This window comes from Amblyomma americanum, chromosome 7 (genome assembly GCF_052857255.1).
Source record: "Amblyomma americanum isolate KBUSLIRL-KWMA chromosome 7, ASM5285725v1, whole genome shotgun sequence".
In the NCBI taxonomy this organism is placed as follows: Eukaryota; Metazoa; Arthropoda; class Arachnida; order Ixodida; family Ixodidae; genus Amblyomma; species Amblyomma americanum.
The window spans coordinates 64063582-64084455 of record NC_135503.1 but is presented as its reverse complement, the minus strand read 5'-3'; the positions used below and the strand labels follow the sequence as shown (position 1 = coordinate 64084455).

Sequence of the window (20874 nt, the reverse complement as noted above, 5' to 3'; positions counted from 1 at the left end):
TCGGTACCCCGGATTTGCGCAGCGCTACAATAGATTCAGCACTGTTAGAAGCCAGTAAACAATCTCTCGAAGAGCTGCCACCTGCGTGTTCGGGAAAGTCCGCGACATACGCCCCTACAAAAGATGCAACAAATGAAAAGATAGATATCGGCACACGACACGACACCGGACTGGGCGGGATTGTTGGTGAAACAATGCTTTTTCAGCGCGCGGCCTGACTCTCGGCCCAAGATCAGGACCTGCCGGATGGTCTAGGCCCCGGACGCAGCGGGTACAAAAGGCAGGAGCGCCGTCTTGAGAAACTACCTTTCTCCGGCGGCGGACGCACACTCCAACAGAAGGTCCTCTCGCCACGGCAGCATGAAGCTCTTCGTTGCTGTCGCACTGCTCTCTCTGGGTAAACAGGCTCACCTTCCTCTTGACCCTTAGAATAAGGACGTGCTCTAACTCTATAGCAATTTCGCGAATAATTTTCATGATATAGCAACGCCTGCAGGATCGAAGCTAGAGGATATGTGATATACGGAGTCCTTGTCTGGTTCCTCGCGTAAGAAATGAAATCCGCTTCAGAGCGCTGAGGCACTCTAAATGCATATAAATTGGTAATTGTTTTTTAGCACGGTGTTTAAGAAAAATTGTGCTCAAGAAGCATCTTTAATGATTATTCTAGTTAAAGAAAAAACTTGATTCTGACATTCGCCCGCATGAGTCCGGCAAGGGACTATAACGCTAAGCTACACAGGTTCCTTAAGTCTTGCCAAACGAAAAAAGAAACGGCTGTCCAGCGCAAGCTCAGTGGAGCAGTATGACCGTAGTAATGCGGATATAAGTCGTATTTCGTACCGCGTTAGTGCTAATTCCCCACTGTTTGAGCGGCATGACGCGCACCATGAAATCACTATTTTACCAAGGAAATTTTACCAAGGATTAGTCCTCAGGTGGTCTGGATAGCCGTGAAGTCGCCGTGAAGTCGCAATCACGAGGAGGTGCTATCTATACTAATTACTGAATTTGATTCGAGGTGCCATTACATGTCTGAAACGAGCGTGACTCGCCCAGATTCTTATTGACGTATTCGTTCACTCCGATAAAACAGGAAGCGCTGCAATGGTTTTCTGAACTTTGCAGTAGCCTCAATTCCCAGACGAGCAATGATGAAATGAGAAGTGTAAAAAATGCTCACCCCATTACTCCTAATTCGAAATAACATTTACGAAGTCATGACAATGTTCACTGCACGTATGGCGCTTTATTATGGAATCCTTCAAATTTTTATGGCTCGCAATTTTAATCCTGCAGTGTAAATGTTGCGTTCACTAGTTTATGTATTCATTTATCACAGACTTTTCCCACATACTCGATGTGGCTAGGCAAATTAGTCAGGTCACACTGTTCAAAGAATCAAGCCGACTGCTTAGTGCAATGTACCTTTACTTCCTACAATGCCCCGCACCTGAAGAGACACATTCGCTACAAGAGTACACCACTAAATCATACTGGACGACAGGCAGATTTATACTCCCGGAAAGTACTCAAAATTATCGATACCTGGTATTTGAAAGCGCCAACTCTGCTTCCAGAAACTTGCGATCATGCCCTTAATAAGTGTGCAAAAAGTAGGGCAGTACAGCAAGTGTTCAGTGCTTAGAGAAAATAACTCCAATTGTTGCAAAAATCAGATGAAAATCATCACAGATGTTTTCACTATTAAATGATGCAAAACCGCAACTTCAAATAACTAAGGAATTGCTCCAGGCCGGCACAAGGCAGCTCCTGCACATATACTCTTTCAAAATTTCATGTTGATTAGCCAGTGGTTTGAAAGGTCTCAGGACCAAAGCATTCAGTGCAAGAGTCTCTTCAGTAACACCCTCTGCTCTCAATTTCTCATACACTACAGTGCGGCCTGCCGATTTTCGAATCTGAATTTTTATTTTTTCTGCTTATGCACTACCTGCCTTTAGTGCTGACCTATTTTGCTTCTGTTCTTGCTCACCATGATGCAGGCTTCAACGCTGAAGCGTATTACGGTGGCTTGTATGGCGGAGGGCTCTACGGAGGCGCCTACGGCGGTGGCTTCAGCAGTGGCTGGGGACTGGGCTACGGCCTTGGCGGCGCTGGACTCCTAGGATCAGGACTTTACGGATCTGGCCTCGGCCTCGGTGGCTTGGGCGGCTTGGGCGGCTGGGGCGGCTTGGGCGGCTTGGGCGGCTTGAGCGGCTTGGGAGGCTTTGGCCGTGGCCTTTACGGCTTGGGTGGCTTGAGCGGCTTAGGTGGTTTTGGCCGTGGCCTGTACGGCTTGGGTGGCTTGAGCGGCTTAGGTGGCTTTGGCCGTGGCCTGTACGGCTTGGGTGGCTTTGGCCGTGGTCTGTACGGCTTGAGTGGCTTGGGCGGCTTGGGCTACCCTGGCTACGGCCTTCTTGGAGGTCTCGGCGGCTATGGCCCCTTTGGACGTCTCGGTGGTCTTGGCGGCTACGGTCCCTTCGGAGGCCTCGGCGGTTACGGCCCCTTTGGACGTGGACTCGGTCCGTTCGGAGGCCTCAGCGGTTTCGGCCCTTACGGAGGTCTCAGCGGACTCGGCCCCTTCGGACTCCTCAGCGGTCTCGGCCCCTTCGGAGGCCTCGGCGGTTACGGCCCCTTTGGACGTGGACTCGGTCCGTTCGGAGGCCTCAGCGGTTTCGGCCCCTACGGAGGTCTCAGCGGACTCGGCCCCTTCGGACCCCTCAGCGGTCTCGGCCCCTTCGGAGGTCTCGGCGGATTCGGCCCCTTCGGAGGCAGTGGTTTCGGCCCTTTTGGTGGCCCTGGAGGATTCAGGCACTTCCCTAATGACAGGCGCGTGATCACTGATCCGTCCACTGGCCTCCCCATCGCACAGGCCGTCTACATCGGCATTGTACGCCAGCGGCTAGTGCCAACGCCGATCCCGGTCCCCGTGCCGGTCCCACACCCAGTTCCGCACCCAGTCCCGCAGCCATACCCAGTTCCACAGCCAGTTCCGAATCCGGTTGAAGTTCCTGTGGAACAGCCCGTACCAATCCACACCCACACCGACAAGGAGAGGACCCATGTCCTCACTCCCGGCTCTGTAGAAACAGGTACGTTAAACTTTGCGCAGAGCCGGCCCACAGTCAATTTCGCATGAATGCAATCACACCTAAACACAGTCTACATTTATAGCATGCTTTCTTCTCGCGAAAAGCTACAGCACTGAATAGCGAGGGGTGGTCATTCAGATAGTGTCTGCACAGTTATCTCATTAACAAACCCATTAATAGATGACGTCATTTGAAGAGGCCCTGCCATAAAGCGCACGATTAAATCTGTGTAGTAGCTCAAAAGGGTGTCGGGAACATTGATTGAGAATTTCATATGAATTCTCGAGAGAAGAAATAATTTTAATCGCTAACTCCGTAACGCATCATACGAAGCTACGGCTTTTTTTCAACGTCTGAGGGCGTGCCAGCACTCGCAATGTGCGGTTTTCTATCTGAGATATGTTTGACGCATCCTGGCGCCTGAGATGTCTTTTCACTCACGTCTTGCGCCAGCTAGACTTCGTTTTTTTCCTAAACACAGCCGCTTCAATGCCTTTTTGCTGGTTTTCGCTTAACGGCGCGTGCCAAAACTATCGAATTAGGTCGTACAGTCTACCTTGTCACGCACTACGACTTTATGAAGAAATTCTCTGCTCGGACCGCCTCAAGTGTTTCATCAGTATTTCCACACACAACTTGCAACATCCAAACAATTTCTGCAAACACACTATTTTACAATGCAGAGTAAAGCTCTCCACCTCTAAAAACAACCACTCAGACAGGATTAAACCCATACTTCGCTCGTCAGCACCAAAGTCGCCGAATTGCCGGCACTGATCATTTCTCTCCACAACATTAACCGTGGCGCGTCGCCCGTTATAGCACCCTTGCGTGTTCATATATAAGCTGCACTCGTGTGTTAAAATTCTCAATTCATCTTTTACAGTCACTGGTGGTACTACAACTACGACCGACGTGACCACCGGCCAGTCCCAGACTCACGTCGCCCTCTGAGCGTCTCAAGGACCACAACCTAGGCGCTTCCGGTTACACAATCCATTCGCTTTCTATTACATGTGAAATAAAGTCTAAATACACCAAACTTAAATCATGCCTCCCTGTCACATGTTTTGATGCTTGTTTCTTTCATTCTCCGACTAAAAGAACAGTCGAAAAGTATAGGGAAAAGACAGTCCGCGTACAAGACCTTGCTGTGCGCCTGGTCAGGCAGGCCAGGCGACACCTTTCATTTTGAGCCTCTTCAAATGCAGGACCACTCTGAAATCGTTTCGAATTCTTTGGCGGAGTCTAACGACCATGCGTCCCACCCTGCAGCTTTAACTTCAACACAGGCGCGCATAGAGAGGCCGAGAAGCATTTATAAGCGTTCGACGGAATCGACCGCGTGTCATACACTCTAAACAAGAATACGCCTTAATGGGAGTAAAAAGTGGAGTGGGCTCTCCTCTAGTGCACTGTGCTAGAGGACAGCTTACTTCCATTTTACTCATACTCAGCAATTTTGGACAAATGCATTTTTGAGCGGGAAACCCGTTATGAATGCAATTTTTTCATCTAATGTAAGATTTCACTATAACAATCAATATACACGCAGATCACCCGACGGCAGTCTTGTATTTTTATTTCTAGTCACGTTTTTGCTATCCTCGAAAGCATTCCGCGTTGGTTTTCTATGGCAGTCTTAACTGTTCGATGCGAGCAATGGAAACGCTTTAAAAGAAATATTTCGCTACATATCAGAAGAATGGACCAGTACCTTGAATATTTCCATAACAGTGTCTTACAATATTCAAATTTTCAAAAATTTTTCCCGAAAAAGCTGGACTTGCTTTCAGTTTAGAGTGTACGCGATGGCAACACAGGTGGAACATTGCGTGAGGTATACGGCCTGTGTGCAAGCGGTGGCGTCCACTGTTTTTTTGGGGGGATGTCGCAGATTCGGCTCTCGCTGTGAAAAACCTGAAGCGCTTTGAAGGAGTCTCTCTTTGATCATAACGTGAGAATATTGTGGCTTCATAAGATGAAATACGTTATATCTCATATGGTGTCTTTTATTTCAATCTTGGCTTTTTTCGTGTGTTTTCCTGCTTACTAGATTAGTGACTGATTTAACAACGCTGTTGTCGTTCATGTCGCACAAATTGCAAGCTATTACATGAGCATGTGTATTTTGCATAGGCTTCTACGGCCTGCATGCCAGGTGAAATGAGCACCAGCGCCGTCTGCTCGCGTCGGCACAAACGATCTCATCGCGCCGCTTTCCCGCAGCCCATACTGGCACTTCAACGGCGTGTGCTAAATACCACTCAGGTTGAGGTTGAGGTGTTGAATGCTACAGGTGGGGTTAGCCTTGCTTTGTCTGCCGGCAATTGCTCCACCGCAGCGTCCCTTCGATATTCACAATGCCGCATCTACCCCGCTAAGCGCACAGTCTCTTATAATAGCACACATTCTCTCCCGCAGTCACCATCTATGCACACAATCAATCCACACAGCTCACATCACAGTCCACTCCAGAAGTCACCATCTATGCACATATTCAGTCACAGTAGAACATAGGTCATTGTAGTGCCACACTCTATACACACATTCACTCACAGTACAAAGTAGTCCACTCCGGAAGACACCATCTACGCACACATTCAATCACAGTAGGCCATAGTCAAACATATACCTTTCCACGTGTGTTCTATACTCTGGAGCTTTGTCGAGGTGTGGACGGACAGACAGATAACGGTCTGCGGACAAAGAGAGGCAAAAATATAGCTGTGAAATGCATGCCTGCATTAAAAGTTCCTATACGTTCTACATTAGAGCCGCCGTGATGGCTCAGTGGTTATGGCGCGCGGCTGCTGACCGAAAGACGCGGGTTCGATCTTGTCCGCGGCGGTCGAATTTCGATTAAGGCGAAATGCTAGATGCCCGTGTGCTTTGCGATGTCAGTGCACGTTAAAGAACCTTAGGTGGTCGAAATTTCCGGAGCCCTTCACTACGGCATCTCTCATAGCCTAAGTTGCTTTGGGACGTTAAACCCCCATAAATCATAAACCAACCCAAACTTTCTACCTTACTTCTGGGCCCAGAAGTGAGAACGGTTGCCCTTTCCGAAATGTACAATACCACAGAACATGCCAAACAAGTGAATTTGGTCAAAAGAAACAATAGCAAAAACACTCTCAGACTTTTCTCCGTCTCTCGGGGCGGACGCAACACACTGCACACTAACAATTCCTATGTGCACTTAGACTGCATGACCTTATTGGGCACATTCTTTGAGCACTCACATCTCGGCCGTCACGACCCTGAAGCTCTCTGCTTACCTAGGTCACATTCCTCAGGCAAGCGGGTAGCTGCTACAGTTTTCAGTTGCGATATCCTGTGATAGGGACAGTGATGCCGTCAACATCGGGAAAGCTCTCTTGTACAACTTAGTTATGGAAGCTAGTTCTAATAAAGCATATGCACATAAAGGAAAGTCGTATTACAACTTTTACGACAAAAGCACGGCTGCTTTAAAAGCTTACTTCCTCAAACCATTCCACAATAGTACAATCTCCTAAAGCACACGGCCTATATGATCAACAAAAAGCATGTCTTCTGAAGTAAGTCTTCTAAATCACATCTGCAGATGCAAATCTAAAGTGTACCTTTAAAAGCAACAACCGCAGCAGTTGTTACTCTCGCCATGGCTTCAGTGGTCTTTCCCTGTTTTTCATTTCATGTTGCAAGGCTCAAGGTTGAAGGTTTATTTTTTCCAGTCATGTACATGGCTGAGGAGGAAGGGTCTGCAAAATCGAGTTTCTTAAATCAAGTTTTCTCAAATTCAGAGTAAAAAGCAGAACACTCGGATAAAGGCAGCGGAAGAGTCGAAGGCCGCAATGAGCACCTGGACTAAAATGTATTCTGAGCGCGGCGGCAGAGAAATTGAACTACATATTTGGAGTTTTAGGAGAGAAGGAAAACGTTATTTAGAAAAGTTGACTGACAGAACCGTCCTCGTGAGCGAGGCCCTCAGTCCAGGTCTCTTATAGCTTCTGATGTCCTGCAGAACCCCGCGATCAGTCGCTGCTGATCGCCCAGGCTAGAGCTTGACAGAGCAAGTTTCCCATGAGGAGGTAGTGGGGCGGGTTATGGGTGGAGTTGTAGTAACGTTACCAAAGTCAACGATATTAACATGTCGAGCAGTCGGTGTTGATTTCTGACATATTTTCGCTTGCTTAGCGTTCGACCAAAGCCTGCAATTTCACTAAATTCCAGCATGCATCATTTCGAATCTTGGACACGATGCAACCGATACTTTTAAATCCGCCGCAGAAAATTTACCGTGAAAAGATGATGCGCAGAATGAGAGGTATAGAAAAGGCGGAAAACTTGGGTGCGGAGACTGTAAGAATGAAAAAGTAGGAATAGAAAGAGCTAAGAAGCGCAGATAGAGAATTTAGAGAAATAATGTACACGAAAATGCTAGACGCGCATCTCCATCGCCATTTAATCCTTGTGCTCCCGCTTACACTTCTGTTCGCCTCGACTGTTTTCGAACTACATCGCGAAAAGTGAGAGCTGCAAGCAACTTCAGCAGCAGTTTCAACATATACCGGAATCCAATGCATTCAGGCGTGCTACCAGCATGCTTACAACCGTTCCCACAATCGCACCACAGCTTCAGACTTTCTGAACAAAGAAATAGATATTCGCTGTTCGAACGAAGACGCGGGAGACAAACGGGAACGACTAGCACATATGGGCCACCACCTGACCCAGAAATCAGCTACTCTGGCAACAGAAGTTGTTGCGACTCCATGACGTAGAGACCGCAGTACGTTTATTACACAAGTAAGTTCTGGGCCACGTTTTTAACATGCGATTATGCTTTCTTTAGTTAATGTATAAGCCTGCAGTCTGGTTAAAGCCTCCTTGAACAAATAATGCAGGGTAAGTCGGAGTGTATTTCGGCCGGCGTTGCGCAGCTGGAGCTGCCAACTGCAGCTACAGCTGCAATAATCGGCTCTCAGTGACGATATGAATACGAGAAGCTCCAAACATCGTATATGACCTGTATGCCAGGTACAGGGCTTCATCCGTTATGCTCTTATTCCTTCTCTTCGTCATTTGCCCATTTAAGACTTCCTTCTCTGCCCAATGTCGGCTGTCAAACTTGAACTTTCTTTTCGTTGAATTCCATGGTAACTATCATATACCTATGTTGCTATCAGTAGCGCTTTGACCTGCCCGGATTGCGTAACATTCGTTGCACGAATTGTGAAGTGTTCGCTGAAACGATAGGAAACATTTACCGATTGCTTTTAGGTTACGAAGACTTTATATATGCAAGGAGTAGCTCGTGCGATAACGTGGAGCACCAAAGCTTACACTTACGCAGAAACATGTACAGCGCGCTGTTAGTGTGAAGGAAACGGACATCGTTTGGCTAGAGGCTTCATCCCATAACGCTTGTTTTCAGGGTATGAAACCTTGTATGCAGCTTCATAATCGTAGACGCAAGAAAAAAAAAGCCGCAGGATCGATCCAACAGCACAATGTTCTCAGCCTGTAATGTCCAAGAAAAGGTTTAACATTTTATTTTTAGCTTCAGTCTTTTTACGCGATCACGCAGAAGTTCAAACACTGAATTAAACCTCCTTCGGTACTCTGTTCTCGCGAGAACATTTTTGCAGGCTAGACGGCTAGTTGGTTCTGTCACTTCGTTTCTTCCTGTGTTTGTCTGTCTGCGCTGTAAACCCCTTTAACTCCGTTCTCAACCTGGCGATATTATATGGACGTCGATGGAATGCAGTCTGAACGTAATTGCAGCGAAGGCCCTGTCTGATAGGGACCGAGTGACAATCATTTGTGTGCATGTCTGCACGCGTGTCTAGTGAGTGCGGTTCATCTCTACCTTTTTCGTCCTCAAGCAGGAAATTTTTTGTAAATAGATTACTAAGCTTTAGGTGGTGATCATTAAAAAGGGCCTCCTACTTCTCCTCTTCTTTGGCATTGTTGTCTGCTCTTCCATTACTGTTGTTGCTTTTTTTTCATCCCTGCAAGATCTGCTTAGGAGAAAAGCTGAATCAGACCGCTTTAAGCCTTGCACACATGTAGTATATACGCACTGTCTCATGGGCTTGAGCCTATTGGCAGCATGGAAAGACGCTAACATCTTAATCCGTAAGAAAATGGATGTCAAAAACGTGAACACTTATATTCGCATTAGTTTATACTGCCCCTCGCCTACAAGTTACTCACCAACTTAATCTCTAATAGCATTTAAGCAAGCCTAGGCTTCAGTTCACTAAAACACAGGCGGGGTTTTGTAAAATCAAACAGGTCCCAAAGAAATGCGCAGAGCATAACACTTCCCCAGTTTTAGACTTAGTACATTACGAGATCATTATATTTACCTGAAATATCAGCTGTCATGGAGGCAATGCGTGAATAAATTGTGGAAGAGGAAAATTCAAAGGAATTGTAAATCATATACATGGGCGACACAGCAATCATACTCCACCACAGCAAAAGAGATAAAATACCAATTAAAAAGGGATTACGCAAGCTGACAGAATATCTTTACTGGTTTTCACATTGTGTTAACAAGGGCTGGACAGAGAGCTCAGCTCAGAAGAGCAGGGGATGAAAGTTGGTGAACAACCATAATAATCTTAGATTTGCTCATAGCTCTGGTCTCCTACGGAGCTTAGAGAAGAGAAAGAAATGCAGGGCACGACTGAGGACTTAGACAGGAAAAGCAGAACGGGTGGATTAAAACTTAGTGTGAAGAAAAAGACTATGTTCGGCAGCTTGGAAAAGAACCAACCGTTAAGCATACGTAGCTGGTTATTGGAAGTTGTGCTACATCGGTCTTGAGCAAGTAGTAGTCGCTGATTTAGCCATAAGAATAAAATAGCGGCGAGAATAGGAGCGGGATGGAGTGCATTTGACCGACACTATCATGTCGGGAATACCAGCATATGAATGTGCCGCAAAAGAAACGTGTATATATTCACTGTAACATGCACTACTCACTTATGGGGCAGAAACATCGCTACTAATGAAAACGATTTAAATTAAATTTAAATTGAGGACAGCACAGCCAGTTACGAAAAGCAAATTTATAGGGGTAAACTTCTCACACAGGAAAACAGCCCAGTGGGATAGGGAACAAACACTAGCTATAGTGGCATCCTAGCTGAAACCAAGAAGAGTAAATGAACAGTGGACACACGCAGGGTATGCAAAGGCGACAGCAGATATCCGATGGATCATTACGGTAACGGAGTGGATTCCAAGAAAAGTCAGACTAGCAGAAAACGGCAGAAAGTGATGTGGGCAGGTGAGGTCAGGAAGTTTGCGGAGATGAAGCGTCCGCAGCAGGCGCAAGGCTGGGTTAATGGAGATCATTGGGACAGTCATTGTCCTGCAATGCGCCTATTTATGCTGCTTCTAAAGATAACGGTGATGATGATAAGGAGGTGTAATTTCCCCTGCTACACTCATCGTTCGCGGAGTCCGGTCACGAGAACATGCACTTAAGCCCCCGGTTCTTGTCATCATCAGCGCAAACTAGCCGGTCCGCGCAATTACTGAGGCGGGGCGGTTGTTGAGAAAATTACGAAAGGCAAAAAAATTTAATCAGGACAGAACCGTTTTTGATGAGCAAAGTAGACAGAAACAGCTGCTAACTTAGTCAGGTAGTGCAAACATGCAGAAAGAATACTGTGGACTGATTTCTAGGAAACTCCTACACCCATCAAATTGTCTCTCACGGATTTAACTTTCACGGCGAGCAGCCAGCGTGGTCTCAACAAACATTAGCGCCAGGCAACGTGGTGGGTGGCGTTCCTTTTCGGCCAGCTGTACACTAGTGGAGACTCATGGTCGCGTAGCATTGTTGCCTTTCCTGTTTAGTAGTGGTGCACTGAAAAATCCCTGCTTCATCCACTTCAAGGCAAACATGCCACATCGTCACTGGTGAAGCAGCTAGCAAATAATGTGCGAACATTCTACTCCCAGTATATTCCCTGCCATAAATAAACACGCTCTCCGCAGGCTGCACCCTTCACACTCCCAGAAAGGCCGCTGTATGACTTTGCAGCTAACAAATAAAGGAAGACTTTCGAAAGCCAAATATGCGGCCAGGAACAGTCACCTCCATGGCTTCAGTTCACTTCTAGGCTTTTTTAAAGCAGGATAAACTTAAGCACAGAACAGATATTTAGTTCTATTGAGAGTGTTCCCTGCAAGAGGAGCCGCGCGTAAGCGAGCCACCGATTGTGCTTACCAGAGGGAAAAAAATATAATCTGTTGATTCATTTGTTAGCGAAGAAAGAATTTTCGTCTGGATAAGGATGCGGGAGGAATTTTTTTGCCCCATGAGCCAGATCTTGGCTTGGATGCGCGTTTCGATATTTTTTTTTTCGCCATGAAGTGCCTTTGAACTGTTCCCAGGAATAAACTTAGTTGCTAATTTCTTGAACTGTTACCAGGAATAAACTTTTAGTTGCTAATTTTCTGAACTGTTACCGAAATAAACTTTTAGTTGCTAGTTTGCATATCAGTGTCATCTGTTGTTTAAGCCCCAACTCATATCCATGTTTTCTGAACAACGCAGTTTATGCAAGACCACGACGGTATTAGGAATGCGTTAAAGTGTTAATCACATGTTTTGTTGGACGTCCCTGAATCGACACATGCGGCTATGGAATACGCCGTAGTGGACGGCTGCACATTCATTTAGACTATCGGCAGTTGTTTAATATCAGCTGACATCGCACAGTGCAAGAATTTTTTTGTATTTACCTCCATCAAAATACGGCATCCGTTACCTGAATCTAACCCGTAACCTTGGCATCTTAAGCCGAACGCCAAACCCACTGAGCCACCGCTGTGCGTCTAGAAGCTATATATCAATAGACGTTTTCAGCATACCGGAGACGTACTCCCGGAGCCGTATACCGGTTTACCGGACCCCTCTTGCGCATGCGCAGTGGCATTCTTGGGGTGAGAGGGAGCCATTGCGCGTGCGCAAGAGAGGTGCGGTAAACCGGTATACGCCTCCGTCAGTACGTCTACGGTGCGCTAAAATCGTCTAATAGCTCATATTATTCCAAGAACAGTCATTGTTAAGAAATTTGAAAAGGCGATGTTAAATTTTCAGCCTCCAGGAACGCAGATATGCTGCTGGAAAATTATTCAAAGCAAACCTTAATCCTAACAGCAAGACAAACCTAAAATTATAGCGGTTGTACTGCTGCATTGGCAGTCGATGTAACACTTGTCAGTTTAGGTGCCCATTTATTGCGCGTCTCAATACTTGTGTTCCAGTGTCGTAGTTCTTATTTACAAAGAAATTATCCCATACCGCTTATTTTATTACTCAGGAATCAATATTTTATAATAAATCGCCCATTTTTCTATGTTTTCGCACTGCAGAGATGACTACTTGGGAAATACTGGACGTTGGTATCTTTTATACGATATTATCTTTGCTCGGGCTTTGCAGGTCTTTACTAGACACAAATTATCAGGTGTGCGAAACAAAATTAACTTATATGAGAAGAGCTTCGTTCTTACGTACTAAGTAGAATTGTGAACGACTGGTAAACAATAGCAGAATGACAATCTCGGAACCCTCTCTTGAGCCCAGCAAGCGACACCCAGCTGCAGTAAAACTAAAATTGTTGTCAGAGAAAAGAAATGGCGCAGTATCTGTCTCGCATCTCGGCGGACACCTGAACCGCGCCGTAAAGGAAGGGATTTAGGAAGAACTGAAAGAACAGAAGAAGAAAGAAGTGCCGTAGTGGAGGGCTCTGGAATAATTTCGACCCTGGGGATCTTTAACGTGCACTGACATCGTACAGCACACGGGCCCCTCTGAGTTTCGCCTCCATCGAAACGCAGCCGCCGAGGTCGTGTTCCAACCCGGGTACTCCGGATCAGTAGCCGAGTGCCCCCTAACCACTGAGACACCGCGGCGGGTCCAGCTGACGTCGGTTAAAGATACCCAGGTGGTCGAAATTATTCCGGAGCCCTCACTACGGCACCTCTTTCTTCTTTTAATCCCACCTTCCTACCTTCCCTTGTGGCGCTGTTCAAGAATCCGCCGAGATGTCAGACAGACACTGCACCATTTACTTTCCCCGAAAACCAATTTACCAATTTATTATTTACCAGCTGACGTCGGTTAAAAATGAAATACTAAATTGAGCATTCATTCCAATGAAAGTAATAAAACTTTCACTTAGATACTGCGCGACAAACGCTTGCATGTGCTTTTATAATCAAATAACTGCAGTCCTGCTCGATATCGAGGAATTCTTGAGCTTTATTTTTCTTTTGTCATTACAAACGGCATATATTCTTAAAATAATACCATTCAAAATCTCTGAAACTTTCAATTAAATATCATACGAATTCTTAAAAAGCGGATTACGTGTCTCAGTATTACGTTTCTTCACGCAGGGCTTTTTTGCGTTCTTAAATTAGAAGTGGCTTCACAAGTAATTCCACTTTCGGGTCAGCTCAATGCGATGAATCGAGTTAATGCGCACGGATATTATCTCAAACCATGCAGGACAGCTGCCCAACACAGGTTCCCCCCGCGGTTCATTCGGTTCATGTAGCCGATGCCATATGCCATGTTTTCATGTCTTAGAGTGAGGTAGTGCCACCACCACGTCTTGTGGAACAAACCAAAGACGTGGAACAAACCAATCTACCCTTAAGCGTATCTCATCTCCATGCAGGGATCTACATGGCCATTGAGCAGCCTTTGCGGGGGAGCCAACGACTCGTGGAAGAAGCCGCTCGAATAAAGGGCGATTGTAAAGCTTAACTTTAGGAAGGAAGGAATAAGCATTTATTTGATCCGGAAGGATGTGACTGGGGCGGGATGGGTAAGGTCCTGAGTTCAAGACCCTAGTGTCTCAAGCTGGCTCGGTGGCCATGAACACCTCAGGGATCTTCTGGGCGGCGCTTGTCAGCTGTACTTCCAACTACTGCAAAGCCGCATTGGGCGGATTCAAGTGTTTTCTTTTACGGGCACTTGTCCAAGAAATCTAAACTTTAAAAACAGGATAAAGGAGCGAGAAGATCCTGAGAATCTGTCATGCTCAAGTGTACTCTGCATAAACCAGGTCCAATAGTTCGTGGTCAACTTACTCGAATGGTTACTGCGGAACGATGAAGCAAACTAAACTGCATTTTTTTTCTGCACAGCTCTGCATGCATTGTACACGCTTCGCCGCAGCCCGTGAACAATCCTTTTTTTCGCAGCCTACAGGTGCTCGAGCGGGGCTTCCCACATCGTCGATTACAGCCGGGCTAGCTGGAACAGAATTTTTCACGCAAACGACACTAGACACAGAAGGCAATTCACATAAAAAAAAGTGCGAAGACTGCTTGCCCCGCGTTGCATTGTTCACCACGCGAAGCCTCGGCGCAGCACTACAATAGCTCTGACACTGTAGAAGGTGGTAAACAATTTCTTATAGACCTGCCACCGGGGATATTTGGAAGAGCGCAGGCGACAAGAACCCGCACAAAAGCTGAAGAAAAACAAAAAGAATCAATGCACCTTCGCAGGCACCGCTGCCTGCGACTGCAGGGGTAGGTTGCTGAAACAATGCTGTTTCGCGCGTAGCCTGACTTCCTGCCCAAGGACCGGTGTCAGCTGGGCCGTCGACGATGCCAACGGGGCGGGCATAAAAGGCACGACCGGGCACTTGAGAAACCACCTTCTTTTCCGGCGGCAGTCACATACTCGTGCAGAGGGTCGCCTTCCCACGGCAGCATGAAGCTCTTCGTTGCTGCCGCGCTCCTGTGCCTGGGTAAGCCCGCTCTGCTCACCGTTGCTAGTGGGGACAGATCGGCAAATCTCAGCTTTCTAGCAGAACCATTTATGGTTAGCATATATATAGCTGCCTAAAAACACGTTACAGTACCGTATTATTTCTGGTACTCTTTGACAAATGACTTCAAATTTGTACCTGTCACAAAAACCATAGAATAATGTGATTAGTTAGCTCTCTTCTTTCTTGAATAAATCTAAGGAGTCACATCATTAACCTCGCAGCTTTCTATTGCGATCCTCCTCTCCTTTGGGGCTATAGCCAAGGGATATGCCTTGAAACCTGTGTGCGATTTTATTCACGGATATATAATTGCATCAGGTAGATTCATAAGTTAGAATGTGAATTCACAGCTTTTTCATTTCTGTTTCTTTATCACCTTTTTAATCCAAATTCGAGTCTTCACAACATTATCCAATTACTCCACTCCTTACCCATGTGTGCGTTTGTATCAACAATGCACCCTGGCCAATCCTCCGCCGTGGGTACATGCCATTCAGCCTGAGGACATCATTATCATCATCATAACCAACCTCTCAGCCTGAAAAATGCGGAATTCTTTCTATAATAAAATGCTAGATCGTATGAAACAACGAATGCACACAGATAAGATGCGCAATAGAACGATGCGAAAGAAGTTGTGCCAGTTCAAGCTTTTGAATCAGGCAGAGTCGGCAAGCCTTCCCGCACGAGTTACTCCTTTAACAAAAGGTTACGAAGTATAGCGCGAGCTCTCCTGCACAGACCAATGTTCCAGTTGGTTTAAAGGTACAATACGGTGAGATAAGTGGCCCTTTCTGGATATGAGCCAAGTAAACGCAGCCTTTACACTAAGCTTTACTAAGATCTTTAGCATCCATGGTAACGACGCAGCGTGCCTTGTAATATCGCATAGCTGGGCAAATTAGCAAGAGCAAATTTTAAGCAATCTTGCGATAAGACCTGCCCAATCACTCCGTCAAGCAGTCATTCACCGCGTTTTGTTTTGTTTTGTTTTTTTTTAATGAAGCTCTCCAAGCTAGCGTTGTAGTTTCCTGTGCAGCAGCTTTCCTGCGCTTTTATTTTGGCCAGATGTCGCTTTGATTAGTGGCGCCTATATGTTCGTTGAGAACTCCGAGTTGTCGGGTTCGAATTCGGACAAAAAAACGCGCCACTCATATCTTGGACTGCCCTTATATCAGTGTGTTACTCCGCTAGCAAAACGAAGGTTTGTCGAACTACTGGCACGTTGGTGAGATCAAACACGACTGATTTTCATTCATATTTGTTATTTTTCCTTTAGCATTGTCAGAAAGTGGACTGTTCCATTTGCTGTGTCGAGGACGATATGTCTTAGGGAACCGTGAAACGATTTTGAACGGAAAGTATTCGTGATTTACAAGGAGCCCATAACGGTCGGCTAAAACAAAGTATAGGGGGAATCCTGGAAGCTGTTCGTCGCCCTTTAAATATACAGCAACGCCGAGCTAAAAAAAAACAACTACCGTCGCGAAATCAAGAAAGCAAAGAATGTGTGAGAAAAGATAAGCGCATAATTGAACAACGTTCTAAGGACGGATCACATCGGAAAGAGTCGAGGCACATACTCGTCAAGAATTACGACCACATGGTTGAATAAGGAAAAAAAATACCAGAAAACGTGTCACAACGTACAGCAGGGAAATGATAATTGCGCTCAGCCAACACATAAAATTTTCTAGGATCCGCACCCAAACTACTTTTTTACTTTTTTTTGAACTCCTGCATTTCCGATATTTTACATGTTTGATTTTCAGCTGTTCATGTAATACATCATTCGAGGTCCTCCTTTCAATACTTCTCAAGTTTTTGCGCCTGCAATGCTCGAATATAAGTCAGCGATATTTAAATGTTAGCGTTACTAGCTCCCACGCAGTTTAGATTTTCCCAAGATCAGCCTCTGACTCTACATTTGATAGCTGCGTCAATGATGTCAAAAGTTGCCGCACATATACAAATACTACAGCTAGTATGATTAATCTTGTTACAAGCTCCGAGAAACGTTCGGTAAAAATATGTGGTCGGAGAGCAGGTTCAAAGACTGTGCGACGTCGGTTTACTAGAGCATAATTTGCAAATGCAAATAAGCAGTTCCTGAGTCGTGAAAGAAGCTGTTCAAATGCTGTTCTAAATTGGGAACATTGAGCGCGCATTTTCTTTTTCATACAATGGTAAATTACACGATCTGTAACATACGCGAACTCTTAAACTGCATAAGTAAAATACTTTAGCGCATCAGACGAATGGTAACAGAGATCTGAAATTCCTGATACTATCAACTAAATTATCTGCAAATGGCATCAAATACGGAATGCAAATAAAAACACATCAGTGTAGTGAATGGGCTCCAAATATTTCAATCTGGCCTGGTCTCCATCTGCCCATGGCTACTGCGATGTGTGAAATCAGGACTCTGGGTTCGTAAGCTGCCTTTTATTTCAGTCATAATGTTAATGATTATCTTTTCAGAACACTTCTGGAGTCACGTAACTACTGGAGTTAATTTGGGCTGCTCTAAGCGAGCTTCCTGCCCTCTATTTTTTCAGCTCAAGCCAGCCTGGCCCTCGTCAATAAAGGTCTCAAGGTTAAACCTGTCGTTACCGGAGCGACTGTCCCCGGAGCTACTGTAGTGGCCAGTGCGGCCGATGTCTTGCCAGCTGTTCCAGTCGTGGCCCCGGTCGGTGGCGCCGTAGATGCTGTGACTTCTGTCTCCACCTCACCCGGTGCAGTCACCACAGTTGTCGAACCTGGTGTGACTACCATCAACGATGCTGCCACAGGCACCACAGTCGGTGGAGTACTTGCCGGCCCCAGCGTCGTTGGTGGAGTTGCCCACGGTGTCCTCGGAACCACACACCCAACCTTCCATGGTGGCATTGTCGGTACTCACGGCGGCCTCTTAGGAGGCATCTATGGCGGAGGTCTTGGTGGTATCTACGGATCTTACCCCGGCCTGTATGGTGGATTTGGTCGTGGCGTCTTCGGAGGCTCTTACCCTGGCGTTTGGGGTGGTAGTCTAGGCGGTCTCTACGGAGCAGGTTACCCCGGCTTCTTTGGCCGTGGCCCCTTCGGAGGAGCCTACCGTGGCCTGCACGGATTTGGCTACCCTGGATATTTCGGCGGTGTACTGGGAGGTTATGGATCCCGCTATCCAGGCGTCTACGGAGGTCATTTGGGTGGTTATGGATACGGCTACCCTGGAGCCTACGGAGGACTGTACGGAGGAGCAGCATTCGGAGGAGCACTCGGAGGTCCTTTGACCCCCCACCCAGGATCCTATGGCGCTGGCTTGCCCTACGGAGCGCTCCATGGCCTAGGCGCTGTTGAACGCAGAGGAGGCTTCAGCCACGTCCCCAGCGACGTTCGTGTCGTTACTGACCCATCCACTGGCCTGCAGTATGCTGTGGCTGTCTACAGTGCTGTCCTGCGCGAGCGCGTCGTTCCACTGCCGTACCCTGTCCCGTACCCAGTCCCACATCCAATCCCGCACCCAGTCCCACAGCCATACCCTGTCTCAAGGCCGTTCCCAGTCCCAGTCCCGGTCCCGAAGGGAGTGCCAGTTCCAGTCCACACCGCCACTGAGACGCACAAGGAAAACCTCGTAGCCAACACCGCCGCTGGGCCCGGTACGTCGTAATACCTTGCTCTGTTTCTTGTAGATCTTCAAAGCATTTCTAATTGTATTCTGCTTATGTCAGTGTACTGCCGAGGAAGTGTAGATATTTTACAGCGATACTTCCATATAAAACATTCGATGAAATTAGGGCATCATTGTCAGTTTCGGTGCCTATGCACGCGCACTTTTCTTTAGTACGCATGCACTTCGAGAAATGTGTGAAGTTAACTTTGAAAAGCCACTTCGAGGTTGAAAGAATTTGCTCGCCACGTAAAAAAGACGTAATCTGCGGAATAGATGCCTAGCTATCGAACGCGTTCTTCTCGCCCTGGGTGCACTAACTGCGGCTTGCATACGCTGCAACATGGCATTAAATTTATCAGAGGGGGCCTAAGCATATAGAGCAGCGGTAGCACCTGCACAGTAAACATTATAAGCTCTGGGAAATATTGCCGCTTTTGTGAACTTTTACAAGAGGCAGTGCAGATTTCTAACCTTCCAGTGTCGGCTGTGCCGTACAGCCAAAATCATCAGGCATTCATTGCTGGGGCGAGCCTTCACAGAAGTGCTATATATTTCTTCTAATCGGTCACCTGTTCCAAAAGTCAAAAAAGGCTCTGCTCCCCATCCCCTTTAAAAATCGCCCGCTCTCTATCATGGATGATTTAATGCAGTTGCCTCTGAGGATACTTCATACATCTTTCTGCTCGGAGCAACTGATGTGTTTTAATGCGTTTCTTTTTTTCTTTTCCAACTTTTTGCAGCCCTCCTTGACACCGCAGCCACGACCGTCCGGACACAGTGACGCGTCTTGACATTAATGTCTTCAGTGCCAGAACCACGTCACTTCAAACAACTAAATACAGTTATTCTTGACCAACACATATGAAATAAACAAAAAATGTACCTGGCTAAAGGCAGTGTTGCTTTTCTTTAAGCTTCTGCATTCTTTTCACATCGTAGTCATGCATAACACTGTTCCTACAGTAGAAAGCTCGCTTGAAGGGGCCATGACATGGTCATCCAATATGCCGCAGTTTTGTATTCCACTAAATAACAGCGCAGCTCACTATTTCATTTCCGAAGCTTGAGCGCCCCAGGCATCTTCTGTAATTCTCACATAAGAGTCTGCAATTGACGCCGCGAAGCTACTACCTCCAACAGGAACCGCCTCGCTGAAATGATTCGTGAGATGTCATAAGCTGATGCCTGCCGGCGCGTCGTCTTCAAAGACGGCTCCACAAGTTGCCGACACTGTGCATGAATGACTCTTGCACTTTAACACGTAAAAGCGGTCTTGTGTAGAGAAGGCAAAATGCTTCTCTAGAACACCCCCTTGGCGTGTTCTAGAGATAACATTTGGTTAAGAATGGTCTGGATGTAAGCATGTGCCGTTAAACTCACAAGACTCATTGTCCCTTTTGTCTTCCTGGTCCCAACACCTTTGGGAGCTGCGGGACACACAGTTCGGTCCTCCTAGGCATGTGTTTTGCCCTCTGTACAAGCCATCATGACTGGGGGGTTGCGAATAATCAAAATTTTCTAATTGCGAATCGAACGTCCTCCTAATCGATTTTTCTGCCAATTACACAGCGAATCTTGAAAATCTTTCAAAACAAATCGAATACGCTCTCGAGTTTTCGGATTCTTTTCAAATAATTTTCACGACGCTCAAATAATGCACGCAGCAGTTTTATTCGACGACTGCTTCCAAATAGGGCCCAGTCCGACGCCGCACAGCCCGCTCCCCCATAAAGTCGCTCGGCATCAAGCGTTCAGCATCGCGACAGGATCCATTGCAGTCGTCGCGGCGTTCATAAAATAATAAATGGCTTTAAAATATTGCACGATGCGACAGGGCTCAGGCATGCTCAACAAACTCTGCTTTGATGTCCGACCTAGGAGGTCTTAGCTCGGTCATAGTTACCCCCTCCTCGTCTTATGAGATGTGGCACTAGATTACTCGCTGCCGCCGCCAGTAGCAAAAGGTCATTTTCCGATACATAGAACACGACGGTCACGAAGTTAATGTATTAACTTCGTGCTTCCACACCTTCTAGTAGAGATCAGGGCTGCGTCTTTTTTCAGCTGTAGTTATAAATCCATAAGTTATAGGCTAGCGCCGCACCGCCATACTGCGGCTAGCGCATCGGTGTTTCGCACGATTATTCGATTTGTACGAATATTCGCACAGCTACCGAATATTCATAAAAATATTAAATTTGTATCCGGTTTGGTTTTCTCACTATTTTTTTCGTATTCTGTCCGGTTTTTAGCAAATCTATTCGTATCTAATCCGGCAGCAAAGCTACTGCCCTCCACTACGGCGCCTTTCTTCCTT

General features: G+C 46.5%; 1 protein-coding gene across 1 annotated transcript; it reads left to right on the top strand.

Annotated features, from left to right (window-relative positions):
- The first annotated feature begins 222 nt into the window (after positions 1-222).
- LOC144097740 (uncharacterized) lies at positions 223-19436 on the top strand. The gene is made up of 6 exons (XM_077630378.1): positions 223-397; positions 2007-3095; positions 3982-4037; positions 14692-14878; positions 17464-18543; positions 19298-19436. The coding sequence occupies exons 1-6, from the start codon at positions 361-363 to the stop codon at positions 19336-19338; spliced, it is 2490 nt and encodes an 829-aa protein (XP_077486504.1). The 5' UTR covers positions 223-360; the 3' UTR covers positions 19339-19436.
- Positions 19437-20874: the final 1438 nt, after the last annotated feature.

Bases quoted from the DNA above. Each gene is read 5' to 3' on its own strand.
- LOC144097740 (XM_077630378.1), top strand. From the start codon at position 361: ATGAAGCTCTTCGTTGCTGTCGCACTGCTCTCTCTGG. The intron at 398-2,006 runs GTAAACAGGCTC...ACCATGATGCAG, and splicing joins TGTCGCACTGCTCTCTCTGG to GCTTCAACGCTGAAGCGTAT. The intron at 3,096-3,981 runs GTACGTTAAACT...CATCTTTTACAG, and splicing joins TCCCGGCTCTGTAGAAACAG to TCACTGGTGGTACTACAACT.